At 63.2% G+C, this 18,967-nt stretch overlaps 2 protein-coding genes across 2 annotated transcripts in view; both read right to left on the minus strand.

Annotated features, from left to right (window-relative positions):
• The window catches only part of PPAN (peter pan homolog), a 13,406-nt gene extending 12,621 nt beyond the window's left edge, over nucleotides 1-785 (minus strand). Inside the window, exon 1 of the mRNA XM_054518123.1 lies at nucleotides 630-785. Within this exon, the coding sequence (XP_054374098.1) occupies nucleotides 630-785 (156 nt within the window). The remainder of the gene's footprint in view (nucleotides 1-629) is intronic.
• Nucleotides 503-18,967, minus strand: part of CACNA1A (calcium voltage-gated channel subunit alpha1 A) — a 54,974-nt gene continuing 36,509 nt past the window's right edge. Inside the window, 18 exon segments of the mRNA XM_054518141.1 lie at nucleotides 503-1,367; nucleotides 1,369-1,509; nucleotides 3,486-3,790; nucleotides 4,654-4,855; nucleotides 5,946-5,981; nucleotides 6,428-6,538; nucleotides 6,776-6,914; nucleotides 6,989-7,080; nucleotides 7,589-7,689; nucleotides 7,772-7,879; nucleotides 9,156-9,261; nucleotides 11,284-11,380; nucleotides 15,041-15,168; nucleotides 15,917-16,067; nucleotides 16,926-17,026; nucleotides 18,275-18,340; nucleotides 18,426-18,542; nucleotides 18,639-18,722. Coding sequence (XP_054374116.1) covers nucleotides 1,050-1,367; nucleotides 1,369-1,509; nucleotides 3,486-3,790; nucleotides 4,654-4,855; nucleotides 5,946-5,981; nucleotides 6,428-6,538; nucleotides 6,776-6,914; nucleotides 6,989-7,080; nucleotides 7,589-7,689; nucleotides 7,772-7,879; nucleotides 9,156-9,261; nucleotides 11,284-11,380; nucleotides 15,041-15,168; nucleotides 15,917-16,067; nucleotides 16,926-17,026; nucleotides 18,275-18,340; nucleotides 18,426-18,542; nucleotides 18,639-18,722 — 2,403 coding nt within the window. The 3' untranslated portion in view covers nucleotides 503-1,049.

Raw genomic sequence — 18,967 nt, forward strand, 5'->3', positions numbered from 1 at the left:
CCCCCCCCATTAATTGTGCTTAATTATTATTTTGTTAATCAATTAAAAATCAATTAAAAGTGGGTTTTGTGCAGCCGCTGCCTCGGGGGAGTTTTTTTGGGGTGCGAACAGAGGGGAATTTGGGGTTGGGGGGGTTCGGGGGGGCCAGGGGGGCTCGGTCCCCCCCCGTCTCTTCCTGCTTCGGTTTCCCGGGGGGAGGAGGGGAATATCCGGTACCGGGGGCGGGGGAACCACCCGGGAAACCCCCCCGGTTCCGGTTCCGGTTCCGGGAAGCTCCGCGCGGGGTTACGGGGGGTCACGGGGCTGCGTGTGTGCCCCCGTCCCGTCCCCTCCCCGCTGTCCCCTCCCGGCCCCGGTGCCCCCCCCGCACCCCGATCCCGGGAAGGAGCGAGACGGGCTCGATCCAAAATTCCTTTTTTTTTTATGGTTCTGGTTTGGGATTTTTCGGGGTTTGTTTTTTTTTTTTTTTCGGGTTCAGTTTTGGTTGGTTTTTTTTTTTTTTTTTCTTTTTTTTTTTTGCCTTTTTATCTTTGATCTTTTTATTTCTCGGTTTCGGTAACTCGGTTCATGCAATGGCGGCGGCCCCGGTTCCGCCGCCTCCGTGCCTCGGGCCGGGGGGGGGCCGGTGCCTGTTCCCGGTGTTCCCGGTGTCCGGTGCCCGTTCCCGGTCCCGGTGCGTGGTAGCGGTTCCCGCTCCTGGTGGCGGTTCCCGGCGGCGGTGCCGGTGCCGGTTCCCGGTGTTCCCGCCCTTCCCGGTGCCGGTTCCCGGCGTTCCCGCTGCCCATCCCGGAGCCTCCGGGCTCCGCTCCCGTCCCGGCGGCTCCTCCCGACCGGGGGGGGGGTTCGGGGGAGTCTCGGGGGGGGTCCCGGGTCCGCCCCCCCCCGTGGCGGCGGCGGCGGCGGCGGCTGCGGCTCCTCCAGATGATAAAACTCATCCAAAACCCCGGGAGCGGGCGGGGGGCGCGGTGCGGGTGGCGACTTCCACCCCCCTGGCCGCGACACGCTGTCGCGATATGTCGGCTCGGTGCGCGCCCTGTCGCGACACGCCGCTAGCAGCAATCATCGTCCGTCTCGCTGTAGGGGTCGCGCAGCCCGGGCCGCCCTTTCCCGGTGCCGCCGTGGCCCGGGTAGTACCCGTTGGGCAGCCGCCGCCCGGGCCGGGGCGGGGACGGGCCGCCCCCGCCGGGGGTCCCGGTGCCGCGGGGGGCGCGGGGGGCGCGCCCGTCCAGCGGCATCGGCGGCTCGGGGTCGCGGGGGGGGCCAGCGCGAGGCGGCGGCGGCGGGGCCGGGGCGGGCGGGGCGGGGCTCGGCGGGCGGCGGGGGCCGCGGGCGGGGGGGGCCGCGGGCGGCGGGGGGCGGCGCGGCGGGCGGGGGGCGGCGGGCGGCGGGCGAGTACGAGACGTGGGGCCGAGGAGTGGCGGGGGTCGGCGGGAGCTGGCGGCGGGTGCGGCGGGGGGTGCTGGTCCCGGACGTGGAGAGCACCGGGCTGCCGCTGACCGAGCTGCTGCCCTGCGGCGACAGCGACAACGGCGGTGGCACCGGGACGTGGGGGGGACATCGGGGGGAGAGAGAGAGGGGGGGGGACACGGGGACACCGGGAGGGCATCACGGGGGCACCGGGGAACGGGGGAGGAAGGGAAATGGGGACCCGGGGGGGGACAAAGGGGAGCAGAAGGGACAGAAGGGACACGGGGGTGGCAGCGGGAGGGACACGGGGACATGGGGACATCATTGGGGGGGAAAGGAAGGGAAATGGGGACTCGGGGGGGGACAGAGGGGAGCGAAAGGGACAGAAGGGACACGGGGGGGGGGGGACATGGGGACATGGTGGGGACATGGTGGGGACATGGCGGGGGCGGGGGTCGCAGCCGCGGCGGGGGGGGCGGGGGGGGGGGACACAGCCACGAGCCGTGCAGGCGCGGGGGGGGGCACAAAGGGGAGAGGAGGGGACAAAAGGGACACTGGGGGGGGGGGGGGGTCCCCCCAAAAGCGCTCGCAAGGCAAAGCTCGGGGGTCGGGGGAGGGGGGGGAGCTGGAGAAGTTTGGAAGAGTCAGCCCCGGGTGGGGGGGGGGAACCCCAAATTTGGGGGTGCTGGGGGGGGGGCGTTACCCCCCAATTGTTCTGTGAGTTTGGGGAGGGGGGGGTCTGTGAGCCCCCGATGCGAGGCTGGGGGGGGATGCGGACCCCCCCCCCCAATTCGGATATTTGGGGGGGGGTCTGTGCTCTCTGAATGGGGGGGGCTGAAGACCCCAGACCCATCTCAGGATGTGTGTGGGGTGCTGTGAACCCCCAAACCTCAAAGCGGCTCCTCCTGGAGTCTCCGTTGGGGTTTTTTTTTTTGGGGGGGGGGGGGGAGGGGGGCGGAGAAGATTCTGGAATTTTTGGAAGGGGGTGGGGGGGGGGGGGGGGGGGGCGCAGCTTCGTTCCAAACTTTCCAGGGTGGCCGGAGGAGCCTGGGGGGGGCCGGAGCCGATTTTTTTTTGTTTGTTTGTTTTTTTGTGGTTTTTTTTGGTTTTTTTTTTGGGGGGGCCCCGAGGCGCTTACCTGGGCCACCCCTCGCCGTGACAGCGCAGCCAAAGCACAGCCATGGGAAACAGCAGAGAGGTGAATCAAGGCAGGACCCCCCCCCCCCCCCCCCCCCCCCCCCCCCAAAAAAAAAAAAAAAAAAAAAAAGCAGCCGAAAATGGGGAGGGGGCAAGCGAGGGATGGGGGGGGGAGGGGAGGGGGAGGGGCTCTGTGCGGGTACGGGGGGGGGGAGGGGCTGAGAGCAGGGGGGGGGGGGGGGAGGGGGAGGGGGCGCATCCGGAGGGGTCCAAGCGTCGCCGCCGCCCCCCCCCCCCCCTCCACCCCAAATTCACCGCCCCCCCCCCCAAAAATCGCTGGGTGGGTGGGGGTGGGGTGGGGGGGGGGGGTCCGCTCCTCCCCCCCCCCATCACCCTCCCTTTGGGGGGTGCCGCTCCTGGAGGAGGGGGGGGGGTTGGAACCCCCAAAATCGGGGCTGGACCCCCAAGGTGGGCATTGGAACCCTTAAAGGGGGGGCCGGACCCCCCCCAAGGTGGGCACTGAACCCCCCCAAATTATGGGGAGGGGGGAACTGGACACCCCCCCCCCCCCCTCAGGGGGGCTCTGCTGGTGTAACTGGGACCCCCCCAGTACCAAACTGGGCCGGGCCAGAACGGGCTGGGGGAGCCCTGGGACCCCCCCTCACCCATAGCGACCCTCAGAGAGGATTTTTTGGGGGGGGGTCGCACAGTTCCCCCCCCCCTCTCCCCATTTTGAGCACCACCCAAATGGCCGGAGGGGGGTGGGATTATTTTTGGGGGGGGGGGTCTTTGGTTGAATCCACCGGGGGTGCAGCCCTTGTGTGTGTGTCCCGTCCCCCCCCCCCCCCCAAAATGATGGGCAGGGGGTGGGGGTGTGTGGGGGGGGGGCGGGGTTTAGAGGCGGAGCGGGGGGGAGCGGAGCGGGGGGGGGGGGCACCCACCTGGCGCGGGGGGGGCCCCGCGCGCTCCCGGCCCTCGCTGGGCGAGCGGGACCAGCGGCGCTCGCGGGACCGGGGCCGCCCCAGCTCCGGCGGCGGGGGGGGCGCAGCGGCGGCGGCGGGGGGGGGCACGCCGCGCTCCCGGTGGTGCTCGGGGCCGCCCCCGCCGTGGTGGTGGTGGTGGTGGTGGTGGTGGTGGTGGTGCCGGTGCCGCCGGTCCTTGGCGCGGCCCCGCTCGGGGTCCCGCTCCTTTGGGGGGGGGGCGTCGCCCCCCGACTGCGTGGTGAGGCTCAGGTCCGTGCCCAGCCCTGTGGGGGGGGGTCGGGGGAGGGGGGGGGCATTGAGGGACCCCCGAGAGTTGGGGGGGGGGGGACAGGGGGAGGGGTTGGGGATTGGGGAATTTTCAAAAAATTGGGGATTTTGGGTTTTTTTTTTTTGGGGGGGGGAGTTGCCTGGGATTTTGGGGTTACCCTGGGATTTTGGGGTTACCCTGGGATTTTGGGGGTCACTGACGGGGTCTTTGAGGTGGTTTTTGTGGGGTCTTTCGGGAGGTTTTGATGTCTTTGGGGGATTTGGGGAATTTCAAAAAATTGGGGATTTGGGGAGTTTTAGGGGGATTTGGGGTTTTTTTTTCTCTTTTTTGGGGGGGGGTTGCCTGGGATTTTGGGGTTACCCTGGGATTTTGGGGTCACTGACGGGGTTTTGGGGGTCCCCTTGAGGTGGTTTTTGTGGGGTCTTTGGGGAGGTTTTGATGTCCTTGGGGAATTTTTGGGAATACCCAAAAAATTGGGGTTTTGAGGCGTTCTGATGGGATTTGGGTTTTTTTTTTTGGGGGGGGGGGTTGCCTTGGATTTTGGGGCTCCCCTGGCATTTTGGCATCACTGACGGGGTTCTGAGGTTCCCTTGAGGCGATTTTTGGGGAGGCTTTGATATCCTTGGTGGGGGCGGGGGACTTTAGCAACCCTTGGGCAATTTGAGCATTTCTGCCGGGATTCGGGATTTTTATGGCTTTGGGTTTTTCCCTCCCCACTTTGGATCTCCCAGCACCTTTGGGTGACACCCGCAGGTGACCCAGGGCACCCGGGTGGCCTCGGGGACAGGCGGGACGGGGTTGGTGACACTGGGGGGGGGGCGGGGGATGTCCCCCCGCAGGTGGCGCGGGGGGTCGCACCTGTGTCGCCGTCCGTGTAGCGGCTGAGGGAGCGCTCCGAGGCGCGGTGGTGGCCGCGGTGGCCCCGGCGGGGGTGGTGGCGCTGCCCGTCCTCGGGGGGGGGGACGCGCTCCAGGCTGAAATCGTCCAGGCGGACGCCGCGGGCGCGGGCGTGGCCGAGCAGCGAGGCCGAGCGCTTCATGGGGCTCGAGTCCGCGATGGTCTGCGCGACAGCGGCGGCGCTGGCACCGCGGCGGGGACACCGCGGGACACCGGGGCCGGGGGGTGACCTGGGTGTCCCCTGCACGGGTGTCACCTCCCCGGGTGTCACCTCCATGGGTGTCACCTCCATGGGTGTCCCTTCCCTGGTGTCACCGCCACGGGTGTCACCGCCACGGGTGTCACCGCCACGGGTGTTCCCTCCATGGGTGTCACCTCCACGGGTGTCACCGCCACGGGTGTCCCCTCCCCTGGTGTCACCTCGGACCCCCCGGATTTGTCCCCACGCCCGTTCTCCTGCCCGCCCCCGGTGGGTGGTGCTGGGCTGGGAGGGACGCGGTGTTCTCACCCTGTCCCCATTGTCACCGTGTCCCCATTGTCACTGTGTCCCCACTGCGTGTCCCCACTGTCACTGTGTCCCCATTGCCACCATGTCCCCAATGTCACCGTGTCCCTATTGCCATTGTGTCCCTATTGTCACCATGTCCTCATTGTCACTGTTGTCCCCATTGCCACCATGTCTGCACTGTGTGTCCCCATTGCCACCGTGTCCCCACTGTCATCGTGTCCCCGCTGTCATCGTGTCCCCGCTGTCATCGCGTCCCACTGTGTGTCCCTGTTGTCACCATGTCCCCATTGCCACTGTGTCCCTCTTGTCACCGTGTCCCCATTGCCACCGTGTCCCCACTGTGGCCCCCCAGGACAGATCCCCGGTCCTGCTGCTCTAAACATTGAACTGCTGCTCAGGGGGACAGAGGGACAGGGACAGAGGGACAGAGGGACAGGGACAGGGGGACAGTCGGGGTGGTGACACGGGCGCTGCTCTTCGCTGGCTCCAGGTGGGGGTGACACAGAGGGGACAAGGTGGGGGGGGGGGGGGTCAGTGGGGTGGTGGGGGGGCTTTGAGGGGGGGTCTGAGGGGGTCTCGGGGGTCCCTCTCAGGGATAGGGGGGGTCTCGGGGGGGTCTGAGGGGGTCGGGGGTCCCTCTCAGGGATAGGGGGGGTCCGAGGGGTCTCGGGGGTCCCTCTCAGGGAAAGGGGGGGTCTCGGGGGGGTCCCTCTCAGGGATAGGGGGGTCTCGGGGGGGTACCTACACTGAGGTTATTGCCTCGGGGTCGCACCTTCCTCCGCTGCCGGAGCCCAGGAGGAGCCGCAGGAGAGACAGAGAGCGCTGAGACCCCGGCCCGGGGGTCCCGGGGGGGGTCCCGGGGGGGTTTTGGGGGGTCCGAGGGGCTCGGGGGTGGGGGGCTGGGGGGGGGCAGAGCAGCCAAGCAGCGGCAGAGGGCGGGGGAAGGCAGCAGCAATGAGCAGAGCAGCCAGAGCGTCCCTGTCCCCATCCCCGTCCCCAAGCCGGACATGCTGAGGGCACGGGGACACTTTGGGGGTGTCCCGTCCCTTTCCCCCCCCCACAAAAGCCCCCCCCCCCCCAGCTGCCATGCTCATGCCCCACCCCGGACACCCCCAGCCATGGCAGGTGACACAGCTGTCCCCAAGGCCACCACGATGAAAGCTGCGGGGGCGGGGGGGGTGGCGATGCCAGCCCGGGGGTGGCACCGGGGGCTGTCCCCTCCCTCACCTGGGGGTCGGCGGGCAGGCGGGGCATGGAGGCGGCGCGGCCGTGCCCCTCCATGGGCAGGTAGTCGCTGTCCGAGGGGCCGTCCTTGGGCATCTCCCGCATCTCCACCAGCTGCGGGCGGCGGCACCGGGGAAACTGAGGCACGGCGGGAGGGGAGGGGGCGGGACGGATCCCCCGCCCCCCCCTTGGGGACATTTGGGGGGATGGGGATGAGGGGACACTTGGGGACACACGCGGGGTGGCAGCGGTGCTCATTTTGGGGTGGGGTGGAGGGAACTGAGGGGAAACTGAGGCACGGCAAGGGGTGGGGGACACGTGGGGACACACCGGGGGTGGCCCTGGCCTCACCTGGGAGTTGGGGCGGCTGTTGGGGACATCGTCGGGGTGGCCCCGCTCGGGGCTCCAGGTGCCCGTCCTCTGGAACATCTCCTGGGCGCGCTGCGTCACCCACGACTGGCTCTCCTTCAGCTCCCCGTCCCGCGCGGCCCTGGGGACAGCGGAGCTCGGGGACACCGAGGGGACACCGAGGGGACACGCAGGGGACACGAGGGTGGCACTTACGGCTCCGCCGTGGGCGCCGCGTCCGGTCCAGGGGGTCCCTCCTGGGTGGGCGAGGGCGGCTCCATGCGCTGGAACATCAGCGGGGTCCGGTTCTGTGGGGACATCGGGGACGTTGGGGACACTGGGGACCTGGGGACATCGGGGACACTGGGGACAGCGGGGACTTGGGGACAGTGGGGACAGCGGGGACATCGGGGACACTGGGGACAGCGGGGACTTGGGGACATTGGGACAGGGGGATATGGGGACACTGGGAGTGTGGGACAGGGGGACATGGGGGCATTGGGGACACTGGGGACATTTGGGATAGTGGGATATGGGGACATGGGGGCATGGGGACATTTGGGACATTGGGGACAGGGGGACATGGGGACGTGGGGGCATGGGGACATTGGGGACATTGGGGGGATGGAGGACACTGGGGACATTGGGGAAATGGGGATATGGGGACAGGGGGACACGGGGACACCGAGGGTGACAGAACAGAGCACGGGGCTGCCCTGGGGCCCTTGGGGGCCGCGAGGCAGCAGCGGGGACACCTCGGGCGGGGTGACAGGGAGGGAGGGAGGGGACAGCAGGGGACAGCGGCCGTGTCCCCACCTGCTCCTCGCGCATGGCCTGCAGCTTCTTGGCCTTGCTCTGCCTGTAGTACTCCATGATCATCATGGCCGCGTAGATCTTTCCCACCGTCAGGTCCGTGGCTGCGGGGACACGGGTCAGGGACGGCGCGGGGACAGCGCGGGGACAGCGCGGGGACAGCGCGGGGACAGCGTGGCCCCTTACACTTGTGGGGGGTGACGAGCAGGTCCAGGTTTTTGGGGGACAGGTTGGGCCAGATGGCGATCATCTCCTTGCGCAGCTCCGCGTCCATCTGCTGCTTGTCGGCCCCGCCTGCGGGGACACCGGGGACACCGGTGGGTGGCACGGGTGGGTGGCACCGGTGGGTGACACCGGTGGGTGACACGAGTGGCTCTGCGCGTCCTCAGGGGCACCCCGGCCTCCCCAGCCCCCTGGGGACGCCCTTTGTGTCCCCCCACGTCCCCTTGTGTCCCTTTTGTCCCTGTGTCTCCTGGTGTCCCCCATGTCCTCGTGTCCCTTTATGCTGTCCATGTCCCTATGTCCCCCCCATGTCCCCCCCTTGCCCCCTGGTGTCCCCATGTCCCTCCAGTGTCCCCATGTCCCCAGTGTCCCCCAATATCCCCCCGTATCCTCAGTGTCCCCCCATGTCCCCCAATATCCCCATGTCCCCATTGTCTCCATGTCCCCAGTGTCCCCATGTCCCCCCATATCCCCTGTACCCCCCATGTCCCCCCATGTCCCCATGATGTCCCCATATCCCCTGGTGTCCCCATGTCCCCCATATCCCCCATATCCCCCCATATCCCCCATGTCCCCAGTGTCCCCAGTGTCCCCATGTCCCCCATATCCCCCCATGCCCCCCATGTCCCCCATGTCCCCAGTGTCCCCATGTCCCCCATGTCCCCCATATCCCCTGGTGTCCCCATGTCCCCATGTCCCCCATATCTCCATATCCCCCAATGTCCCCCATGCCCCCAGTGTCCCCATGTCCCCTGGTGTCCCCATGTCCCCCACATCCCCCCATGTCCCCCCATGTCCCCAATGTCCCCATGTCCCCCATATCTCCATATCCTCCAATGTCCCCCATGTCCCCAGTGTCCCCATGTCCCCTGGTGTCCCCATGTCCCCCATATCCCCCCATGTCCCCCATATCCCCTGGTGTCCCCATGTCCCCCATGTCCCCCCATGTCCCCCCATGCCCCCAATGTCCCCATGTCCCCCATATCTCCATACCCCCCATGTCCCCAGTGTCCCCATGTCCCCATGTCCCCCATATCTCCATATCCCCCATGCCCCCAGTGTCCCCAGTGTCCCCATGTCCCCTGGTGTCCCCATGTCCCCCATATCCCCCCATGTCCCCCCATGTCCCCAATGTCCCCATGTCCCCCATATCTCCATATCCCCCAATGTCCCCCATGTCCCCTGGTGTCCCCATGTCCCCAATGTCCCCCATGTCCCCCATATCTCCATACCCCCCATGCCCCCCATGTCCCCAGTGTCCCCATATCCCCTGGTGTCCCCATGTCCCCCATGTCCCCCCATGTCCCCCCGTGTCCCCCCGTGTCCCCCCGTGTCCCCCTGCCCGTGCCTTTGGCGATCTTGATGTCCAGGGCTGTTCGGATCAGGGCCATCAGGGTGGAGTTGAAGTGCACCGTGTTGTCATCGGCCACGGGCAGGTCCATGCGGAGCAGCCGCTGTTGGGGGGGGGACACCCCAAATTTGGGGGGGGAGGGAGTCAGCCGGCACCCCCCCCAACCCCCCCGTCCCGAGGGGGAGGGGCTGGTGAGAAGGCGGGGGCGGCCCCGCCCAGTGGGCGGGGAAACTGAGGCACGACCCCGCCCCCCTCCCCACCCTCCCCCCGGCCTCCCGCCTTCTCCCCATTATTTTTTGGGGGGGTGGTGGTGGGGGGGGGGGCACGGCCAAGCGGGACCCCCAAAATATTTTTTTTTTGGGGGGGTGGGGGCGGCGCATGCAGCTCATGCAGCGGAGGGGGGGGGCTCATTCCCAGTCCCATTCCGGGGATTTTTTTTGGGGGGGTTTTTGGTGCAATCCGGCATTTTTATGGGGGGGGGTGGGGGGGGGGTCACACACGTGCGGGGGGGGGAGGGGGGGGGAAGATTTTGCCAGGCCTCAGCCCCGCGCGCCCCCTCCCCCTCAGCCCCTCCCCAAAAAACAGCGGCCCCTCCCCCCCCCTCCCCCTCCCCCCCACCCCATGCAGCCCCGCGGGGGGAGGGGCGGGGGGCGCAGAGCGAGCGATGCCAAAGTGGGGGGGGAGGGGGGGAAACTGAGGCACGGACCCCTCCCCCCCTCCTCCATGCCCGACCCCCGACCCCCCCCCTCAAGATGCAGGACCGCCCCTCCCCCACCCCACGATGCAGCTGCGGAGCCCCCGCGGTTGGGGGGAGGGGGGGGGGGGAGGGGCCGTGCAGCAGCCGGGGGGGGAGGGGGGCTCACTGAGGGGGGAGGGGGTGGGGCTGGGAGAGGTGTGTGGGGGGGGGGGGTCCCTAAAAATGGCGGGACCCCGGATATGGGGGGGGTGCGGACCCCAAATTGGGGTGGTGGAGCCCTTTGGGGGGGCTCAAAAGGAGAAATTTGGGGGGGGGCTGAAATTGGGCTGGGGGGGGGCGCTGAGCCACACAAGGGACCCCAAATTGGGGCTCGTGGGGGGGGTCTGAGCCCTTTGGGGGGACCCCCCCAATTTGGGGCTGGGGGGGTCTCGTTGTTCCCTTCTAGGAGACCCCAAATGGGGGCTCTGGGGGAGGGGTCACTGACCCCTTTCGGGGGCCCCCCAATTTGGGGCTGGGGGCTCTCATTGGTGCCCTCAAGGAAACCCCAAAGTGGTCTCTTGGGGGCGGGGGGCACTGACCCCTTTCAGGACCCCCCAATTTGGGGCTGGGGGCTCTCATTGGTCCCTTCCCAGAGACCCCAATTTGGGACTTTGGGGGGGTCACTGATCCCTTTCAGGACCCCCCAATTTGGGGCTGTGGGGGGGTCACTGAGCCCTTTTGGGACCCCCCAGTTTGGGGCTGGGGGAGCTCTTGTTGGTCCCTTCCTGGACCCCCCAATTTGGGGCTGTGGGGGGGTCACTGATCCGTTTCAGGACCCCCCAATTTGGGGCTGGGGGGGGGTCACTGAGCCCTTTCGGGACCCCCCCAATTTGGGGCTGGGGGGGCTCTCGTTGGTCCCTTCCCGGAGACCCCAAATTTGGGCTCTGGGGGGGTCACTGAGCCCTTTCGGGACCCCCCAGTTTGGTGCTGGGGGCTCTTCTTCAAGAAGACCCCAAATTTGGGCTCTGGGGGGGTCACTGATCCCTTTCAGGACCCCCCAATTTGGGGCTGGGGGGGCTCTCGTTGGTCCCTTCCCGGAGACCCCAAAATGAAACCTCGGGGGTCCTTTGTAGGGGGGGCTCCAGCTGAACCCTTTGGGGGGACCCCAAAACCCCTTTTGGGGCGGTTTTGGGGGGAAGTGTGTGTGTGGGGGGGTCCTGATGCGTGTTTTTGGGGGGAAGGAGGGGGGCGCATCTTACCCAGCCCATCCGGGGGGGGCTCAGCAGGGGCCGGCGGCCGCAGGAGGGAGAAAAAAAAAAAACACCAAAAAAAACCCAAAAAAAAAAAAACCAAAAAAAAAAAAAAAAACCCAAAAAACGCCCAAATTCCCCCAAAATGGGGCCGGGGCTGGGGGGGGTGGGCACCCCCGGGGGGGGGGGGTTATTCTACCTTATAGGCCACGCGGGGGGGGCAGCTGGTGCCCAGCCCCAGCGGCGGCGACATGTGCCGCAGCATTTCGTACATGTCCGCGAGGGTCAGGCGGCCCCTGGGGGCGAGAGAGGGGGGGGGACACACCGGGGGGGGGTTACAGCGGGCCGGGGCCGCAGCGGGGCGGACAGCGGAGGACGAGGAGGAGCAGGAGGAGGAGCAGGAGGAGGAGGAGGAAGAAATTCTTTTGAGAGGAGGAAAAAAAAAATAAATAAAATTTAAAAAAAAAATTAGGGTGGGGGGGGTTTAAAATAATGATAATTTGAATTTAAATAATGATAATTTAAGTAATAATTTAAAAAAAATTAAATGATAAAAAATTAAAATATAATAATAAATTTAATAATGATAATTTTTAAAATGATAAGTATAACGGATATAATAAATATAATAATAATAAAGAAATATAATATTAAAATAAAATATGATAAATATAAATATTATAATAAAAATAAAATAAAAATAATAATTATAATGATAATAATAGATATAATAATAAAAATAAAATATAATAAAAATATTATAATAACGGTAAAACATAATAATAATAATGATAATAATGATAATAATGATAATAATGACAATGATAATGATAATAATGATAATAATAATAATTATTATTATTATTATTATTATTATTATTATTATTATTATTATTATTATTATTATTATTATTTTTTTTTTTTTTTTTTTTTTAATGGAATTTAAAAAAAATGAATTAAAATAATTTTAAAATAAAAAAAATAGGTTGGAAATTAAAAAAAAAATTATTTGGAAATTTAAAAAATTAAAAAAGGAATTCATTTAAAGAAGTAATTGAATTGGAAATGAAAAAAAAATTAAGTTAAAAAAGAAATTAAATTTTAAAAAAGAAATTAAATTTAAAGAAGTAATTCAATTGGGAATGAAAAAAAATTAAATTAAAAGACATTAAATTTTAAAAAGAAATTAACTTGGAAATGAAAAAAAAAAAGAAATCAGAAAATGGAAAAAATTAAATTAAAAAAGGAATTAAGTTGGAAATGTAAAAAATTAAATTGGAAATTTAAAAAAATCAATTTAAAAAAATTAAATTGGAAATTAAAAAAAAAATTAAATTAAAAACCAAATTAAATTGTAAATTTTAAAAAAAGCAACAAAAAAGGGAAATAAATTGCAAATTTAAAGAAATGGGCATAATTTTTTAAAAATTTAAAAACAAACAGATAATGATAAATAATTTATTAATAATGAATCGTTAATAGTAAATAATAAATAAATAAGTAAATAATTTAAAATAATAATTAAAAAGAAAAAATACATAAAATCATTTCAAATGAAATAATAAAAAAAAGTATCAAATAATAACGTAATAAATAATAATTAAATAATTAAAAATTAATATAAATCATTAAAATTAATATCGATAATGAATAAACATCAATAATTCATGACCAAAACCAACAGAACAATTCAACCAATGACCAAAAAAACCACAAAACCCAAACCAAGGCAAAGCAGAATTTCCCCTTCTGGCCCCACCCGCGCTGGTTTGGGGGGGGTTTTTTGGGGGGTGCCCCATGCCGGGGGGGCCGCGGGAAGCCGGGGGGGGGTCTCCATGCCGGGGGGGGGGCTGTGTGACCATATACATGATATATATATTTATTCCATATATATGATGTATATCCGGCGCCGGGAAGCGCATTCCAGCCCCGGGGTGGGGATTTGGGGGGTTTTTGGTTTTTTTTTTGGGGGGGGTTTTTGTTTTTTAGGGGGTGGGGGGCGAACCTTGCAGGCCACCCTATGGGGGCATTTCTTGCCCAGCCCCAGGGGGGGGGAGATCACGCGCAACAAACTGTACATGTCCCGGTAGTGGATGCGCCCGCTGCAAGAGACACACGTTAGTGGGGGGGCTGGACCCCCCCCCGAAAACCGGGACACCCCCCCGGACCTGGGACACCCCCCCAAAACCGGGACACCTCCCCAAAAACCGGGACCCCCCCCCCCTCTCCCACAACTGTACATGTCCCGGTAGTGGATGCGCCCGCTGCAAGAGACACACGTTAGTGGGGGGGGCTGGACCCCCCCCCCCCCCCCAAAAAAAAATCGGGACACACCCCCGGGACCCCCCCCCAAAAACCGGGACACACCCCAAAAACCGGGACACTCCCCCGGAAACCGGGACACCCCCCCAAGGCCCCGTCCGGACCGGGGGGGCTCTGTGGGAAAGGGGCATTAATGGGGAATGGGACCCCCCCCATTGGGAGGTTTGGGGACCCTCTCGGGGTGGGGGCGATAGAAACCCCCAGGACCCCCCCCCCAAAGTGATTTGCTCATCCCCAGACCCCTCCACCCCCCGGGGGCAATAGAGACCCCCAGGACCCCCCCATGGATGGCGTGGGGGGGGCCCAGAGGACTCGGGGGGGTCTTGGGGTCACCTTTTCTGCCCCCTCCCCACAGGCCCTGCTGCCCCCCCCCCGGCATTTGGGGGCAGAAGGGGGGTGACCCCTCCCCTGGGAGGGGTCTGGGGGTGTCACTGCCCCACTGGGGGGGTCCGGGGGTGTCACGGCCACCCCCAGAGGTGTCCCTGTCCCCTGTGGGGGTGTCCTTGTCCCCCCCCGGGGTCCTTATCAGGCCGCAGGGCCGTACTAGGCCCGGACCCGCACGTTCCCATAGGGTCTGGGGGTGTCCCTGTCCCCCATTCGGGGTCTGGGGGTGTCCCCGTGGCCCCCAGGGCTGTCCCTGTCCCCTTGGGGGAGTCCGGGGGTGTCCCTGTCCCCTGTGGGGGTGTCCTTGTCCCCCCCCGGGGGTCCTTACCAGGCCGCAGGGCCGTACTAGGCCCAGACCCGCACGTTCCCATAGGGTCTGGGGGTGTCACCGTCCCCCTCGGGGGGTGTCCCTGTCCCCAATTCGGGGTCTGGGGGTGTCCCCGTGGCCCCCAGGGCTGTCCCTGTCCCCTCGGGGGGATCCGGGGGTGTCCCTGTCCCCCCCCCACTGGAGGTCCTTACCAGGCCGCAGGGCCGTACTAGGCCCGGACCCGCACGTTCCCATAGGGTCTGGGGGTTGTCCCTGTCCCCCATTCGGGGTCTGGGGGTGTCCCCGTGGCCCCCAGGGCTGTCCCTGTCCCCTCGGGGGAGTCCGGGGGTGTCCCTGTCCCCTGTGGGGGTGTCCCTGTCCCCCCCCCCACTGGAGGTCCTTACCAGGCTGCAGGGCCGTACTAGGCCCGGACCCGCACATTCCCATAGGGTCTGGGGGTGTCATTGTCCCCTCTGGGGGTGTCCCTGTCCCCCATTCGGGGTCTGGGGGTGTCCCCGTGGCCCCCAGGGCTGTCCCTGTCCCCTCGGGGACATCCGGGGGTGTCCCTGTCCCCCCCCCCCCCCGGGGGTCCTTACCAGGCCGCAGGGCCGTACTAGGCCCGGACCCGCACGTTCCCATAGGGTCTGGAGGTGTCACTGTCCCCTCGGGGGGTGTCCCTGTCCCCAATTCGGGGTCTGGGGGTGTCCCCGTGGCCCCCAGGGCTGTCCCTGCCCCCTCGGGGGGATCCGGGGGTGTCCCTGTCCCCCCCCCACTGGAGGTCCTTACCAGGCCGCAGGGCCGTACTAGGCCCAGACCCGCACGTTCCCATAGGGTCTGGGGGTGTCATTGTCCCCTCTGGGGGTGTCCCTGTCCCCCATTCAGGGTCTGGGGGTGTCACAGCCCCCCCAGAAGTGTCCCTATGCCCCCCCCCGGGGGTCCTTACCATGCGGCCGGGTCGTACTCGGCCCAGACCCGCACGTACTCGTCCAGGTGATGCGGGCCCAGGATGGAGGAGTCGCGGGTCAGGTACTCGAAGTTGTCCATGATCACGGCCACGAACAGGTTCAGCATCTTTGGGGGGGGGGGCAGGGGGTGTAGGGGGGGGGGGTCAGGGCACAGGGGGGGGGGCAGGGGGCTGTGCCCCACCCCCCCAGAGCCCCCCCGAGGGGATGCGGGGCCCCCCCCGGGTGCAGCGGAGGGAGAGGAAGGTGGGGAAGGGGGGTTTGTGGGTGGGGAGGGGGCTCTGGGGGGCACTTTGGGGGGGTTTGGGGGGGTTTGGGGGCACTTTGGGGACAGTTTAGGGTGATTTGGAGGCGGTTTGGGGGGGTTCGGGGATGCTTTGGGGATGCTTTGGGGGACACTTTGATGGCGCTTTTGGGGACAGCTTGGGGGCACTTTGGGCAGGTTTTGGGGGCATTTTGGGGCACAGTTTGGGGACAATTTGTGGACACTTTGGGGACACTTTGGGGGCACTTTGTGGACACTTTTGGGGACACTTTGGGAACACTTTGGGGATACTTTTGGGGACAATTTGTGGACACTTTGGGGACACTTTGGGGACAATTTGGGGACAATTTGTGGACGCTTCGGGAACCCTTTGGTGGCACTTTGTCGACACGTTGGGGACACTTTGGGGGCACTTTGGGGACAGTTTGTGGACACTTTGAGTACACTTTGGGGAAACTTTGGGGGACGCTTTAGGAGCACTTTGGGGACAATTTGTGGACGCTTTGGGAACCCTTTGGTGGCACTTAGTCAACACTTGGGGACACTTTGGGGACAGTTTGGGGACGCTTTGGGGACCCCCCCGGGGGCTGACCAGGAAGGAGCAGAGGAAGATGAAGGACACGAAGTAGAAGTAGGCGAACTCGTTGCCGCACTCGTCCTCCTTGATGCCCGAGTTCTCGTCGCACGGCTTCCCGCTGAGGCACGACAGCATGATCTCGTGCCACGCCTCCCCGGTGGCACTCCTGGGGACAAGGGACACCGGGTGACACCGGCATGGGCGCGGGGACACGGCGGGGAGAGGGCGAGGGGGGCACCAGCGTGGCACTGGTGGTGGCACTGGGATTACACCAGCGTGGCACTGGTGGTGGCACTGGGACTTAGCCAGGTGACACCGGGGTTGGGACAAGAGACCCAGGTGACACCGGGGTGGCACTGGGATGACAGCAGGGGACATGCTGGGGGTGGCACTGGGTGCTCAGGGGGCACTGGGGTGGCACTGGGACTTAGCCATGGGACACTGGGGTGACACTGGGATTACTCCAGGTGACACTGGGGTGATACTGGGATGACGCCAGGTGAAACTGGGATGGCAATGGGTGCTCAGGTGACACCGGGGTGGCACTGGGATGAGACCAGGTGACACCAGGGTGGCACTGGGATGACACCAGGTGACACCGGGGTGGGACAAGAGACCCAGGTGACACCAGGGTGGCACTGGGATGGCACCAGGTGATAGCAGGGTGGCACTGGGATGACACCAGCTGACACCAGGGTGGGACAAGAGACCCAGGTGACACCGGGGTGGCACTGGGATGACACCAGGTGACACCGGGGTGACATTGGGATGACACCAGGTGATACCAGGGTGGCACTGGGATGACACCAGGTGACACCGGGGTGGGACAAGAGACCCAGGTGACACCAGGGTGGCACTGGGATGACACCAGGTGATACCGGGGTGGCACTGGGATGACACCAGGTGACACCAGGGTGGCACTGGGATGACACCAGGTGACACTGGGGTGGCACTGGGATGACACCAGGTGACACCGGGGTGGCAGTGGCCGCCCAGGTGTCCCCCAGGTGCCAGCGGGGCTCACCTGAAGAGCAGCATCAGGGCCTGGAAGAAGGTGCGGAAGTTGTTGTGCTGGGTGATGGCCGACTCATCATCCTCCTCCTCGATGCCGATGTTCCCGAACACCTGGGGGGGCGGGGGGTCCAGGGCACCTCAGGGGGGGCTGCGGGTGTCACCTACACCTGGGGGGTGTCACCTGCACCTGGGGGTGTCACCTGCACCGGGGGCTTCTCACCTACACCAGGGGGATCTCGCCTACCCCAGGAGGGTCTCACCTACACCTTGGGGGTGTCACCTACACCTGAGGGGTCTCACCTGCACCCAGAGGGTCTCACCTACACCTGAGGGGTGTCACCTGCCCCAGGAGGGTCTCACCTACACCTGAGGGGTGTCACCTGCTCCAGGAGGGTCTCACCTGCTCCAGGAGGGTCTCACCTACACCTGGGGGGTGTCACCTGCTCCAGGAGGGTCTCACCTGCACCTGGGGGGTGTCACCTGTACCCAGAAGGTCTCACCTACACCTGAGGGGTGTCACCTGCCCCAGGAGGGTCTCACCTACACCTGAGGGGTGTCACCTGCTCCAGGAGGGTCTCACCTGCTCCAGGAGGGTCTCACCTACACCTGAGGGGTCTCACCTGTACCCAGAGGGTCTCACCTGCCCCAGGAGGGTCCCACCTACACCTGAGGGGTGTCACGTGCACCAGAGGGTCTCACCTACACCTGGGGGGTCTCACCAGCACCAGGAGGGTCTCACCTACACCTGAGGGGTCTCACCTGTACCCAGAGGGTCTCACCTACACCTTGGGGGTGTCACCTGCTCCAGGAGGGTCTCACCTACACCTTGGGGGTCTCACCTGCACCCAGAGGGTCTCACCTACACCAGAGGGGTCTCACCTGCACCCAGAGGGTCTCACCTACACCTTGGGGGTGTCACCTGCACCAGAGGGGTCTCACCTACACCTGGGGGGTCTCCCCAGCACCAGGAGGGTCTCACCTACACCTTGGGGGTGTCACCTGCACCAGAGGGGTCTCACCTACACCTGGGGGGTCTCCCCAGCACCAGGAGGGTCTCACCTACACCTTGGGGGTGTCACCTGCTCCAGGAGGGTCTCACCTACACCTGAGGGGTGTCACCTGTACCCAGAGGGTCTCACCTACACCTGAGGGGTGTCACCTGTACCCAGAGGGTCTCACCTACACCTGAGGGGTGTCACCTGCCCCAGGAGGGTCTCACCTGCACCTGACAGGTCTCACCTGCTCCAGGAGGGTCTCGCCTCCCCCAGGAGGGTCTCACCTGTACCCAGAGGGTCTCACCTGCACCTGACAGGTCTCACCTGCCCCAGGAGGGTCTCACCTGCCCCAGCAGGGTCTCACCTGCATCCCGATGATGGCGTAGATGAAGAAGAGCATGGCGATGAGCAGGCACACGTAGGGCAGGGCCTGGGGGGCACAGCGCGGGCGGTCACGGGGTGGGGGTGGCATTTTGGGGACGGGGGTGACATTTTCGGGGTGCTTTGGGGGCCACCTTGAAGGACTGCACGAAGGTCCAGAGCAGGATGCGGATGGTGTAGCCCTGGCGCAGGAGCTTGATGAGGCGCGCGGCGCGGAACAGCCGCAGGAAGCTCAGGTTGATGAAGTTGTTCTGGGGGGGGAAAAAAAAAGGGGGTGAAGGGCACAAAGGAGACCCCAAAAATGGGGTAAGGGCAGGGGAGGGGGTGGTGGAGGTGTCCCCACCTACCCCGAATTCCGTCACCAGGATGTCGGTGATGCTGCCCAGCACCGTCACGAAATCGAAGATGTTCCAGGCGTCGCGGAAATAATTCTGGGGAAAAGGGGGGGAGGGTGTGGGGTCCCTGATCTTGGGGTACCCCTGGAGTGGCCCCATAAATCTCGGGGTGACCCCACGCTGGAGCCCTGTACCCAGAATGAACAGTGACAGAGCTGGGACGCTCGTCCCATGTGAGGTCTTGGGGGTCCCATGAGGTCCTTGGGGGTCCCCTGAGGTCCTTGGGGTCCTCTGAGGTCCTTGGGGTCCCCAACATTCCTGGGGTCCCCTGAGGTCCTTGG

Source organism: Molothrus ater, chromosome 36, assembly GCF_012460135.2.
Source record: "Molothrus ater isolate BHLD 08-10-18 breed brown headed cowbird chromosome 36, BPBGC_Mater_1.1, whole genome shotgun sequence".
NCBI classification, from domain to species: Eukaryota; Metazoa; Chordata; class Aves; order Passeriformes; family Icteridae; genus Molothrus; species Molothrus ater.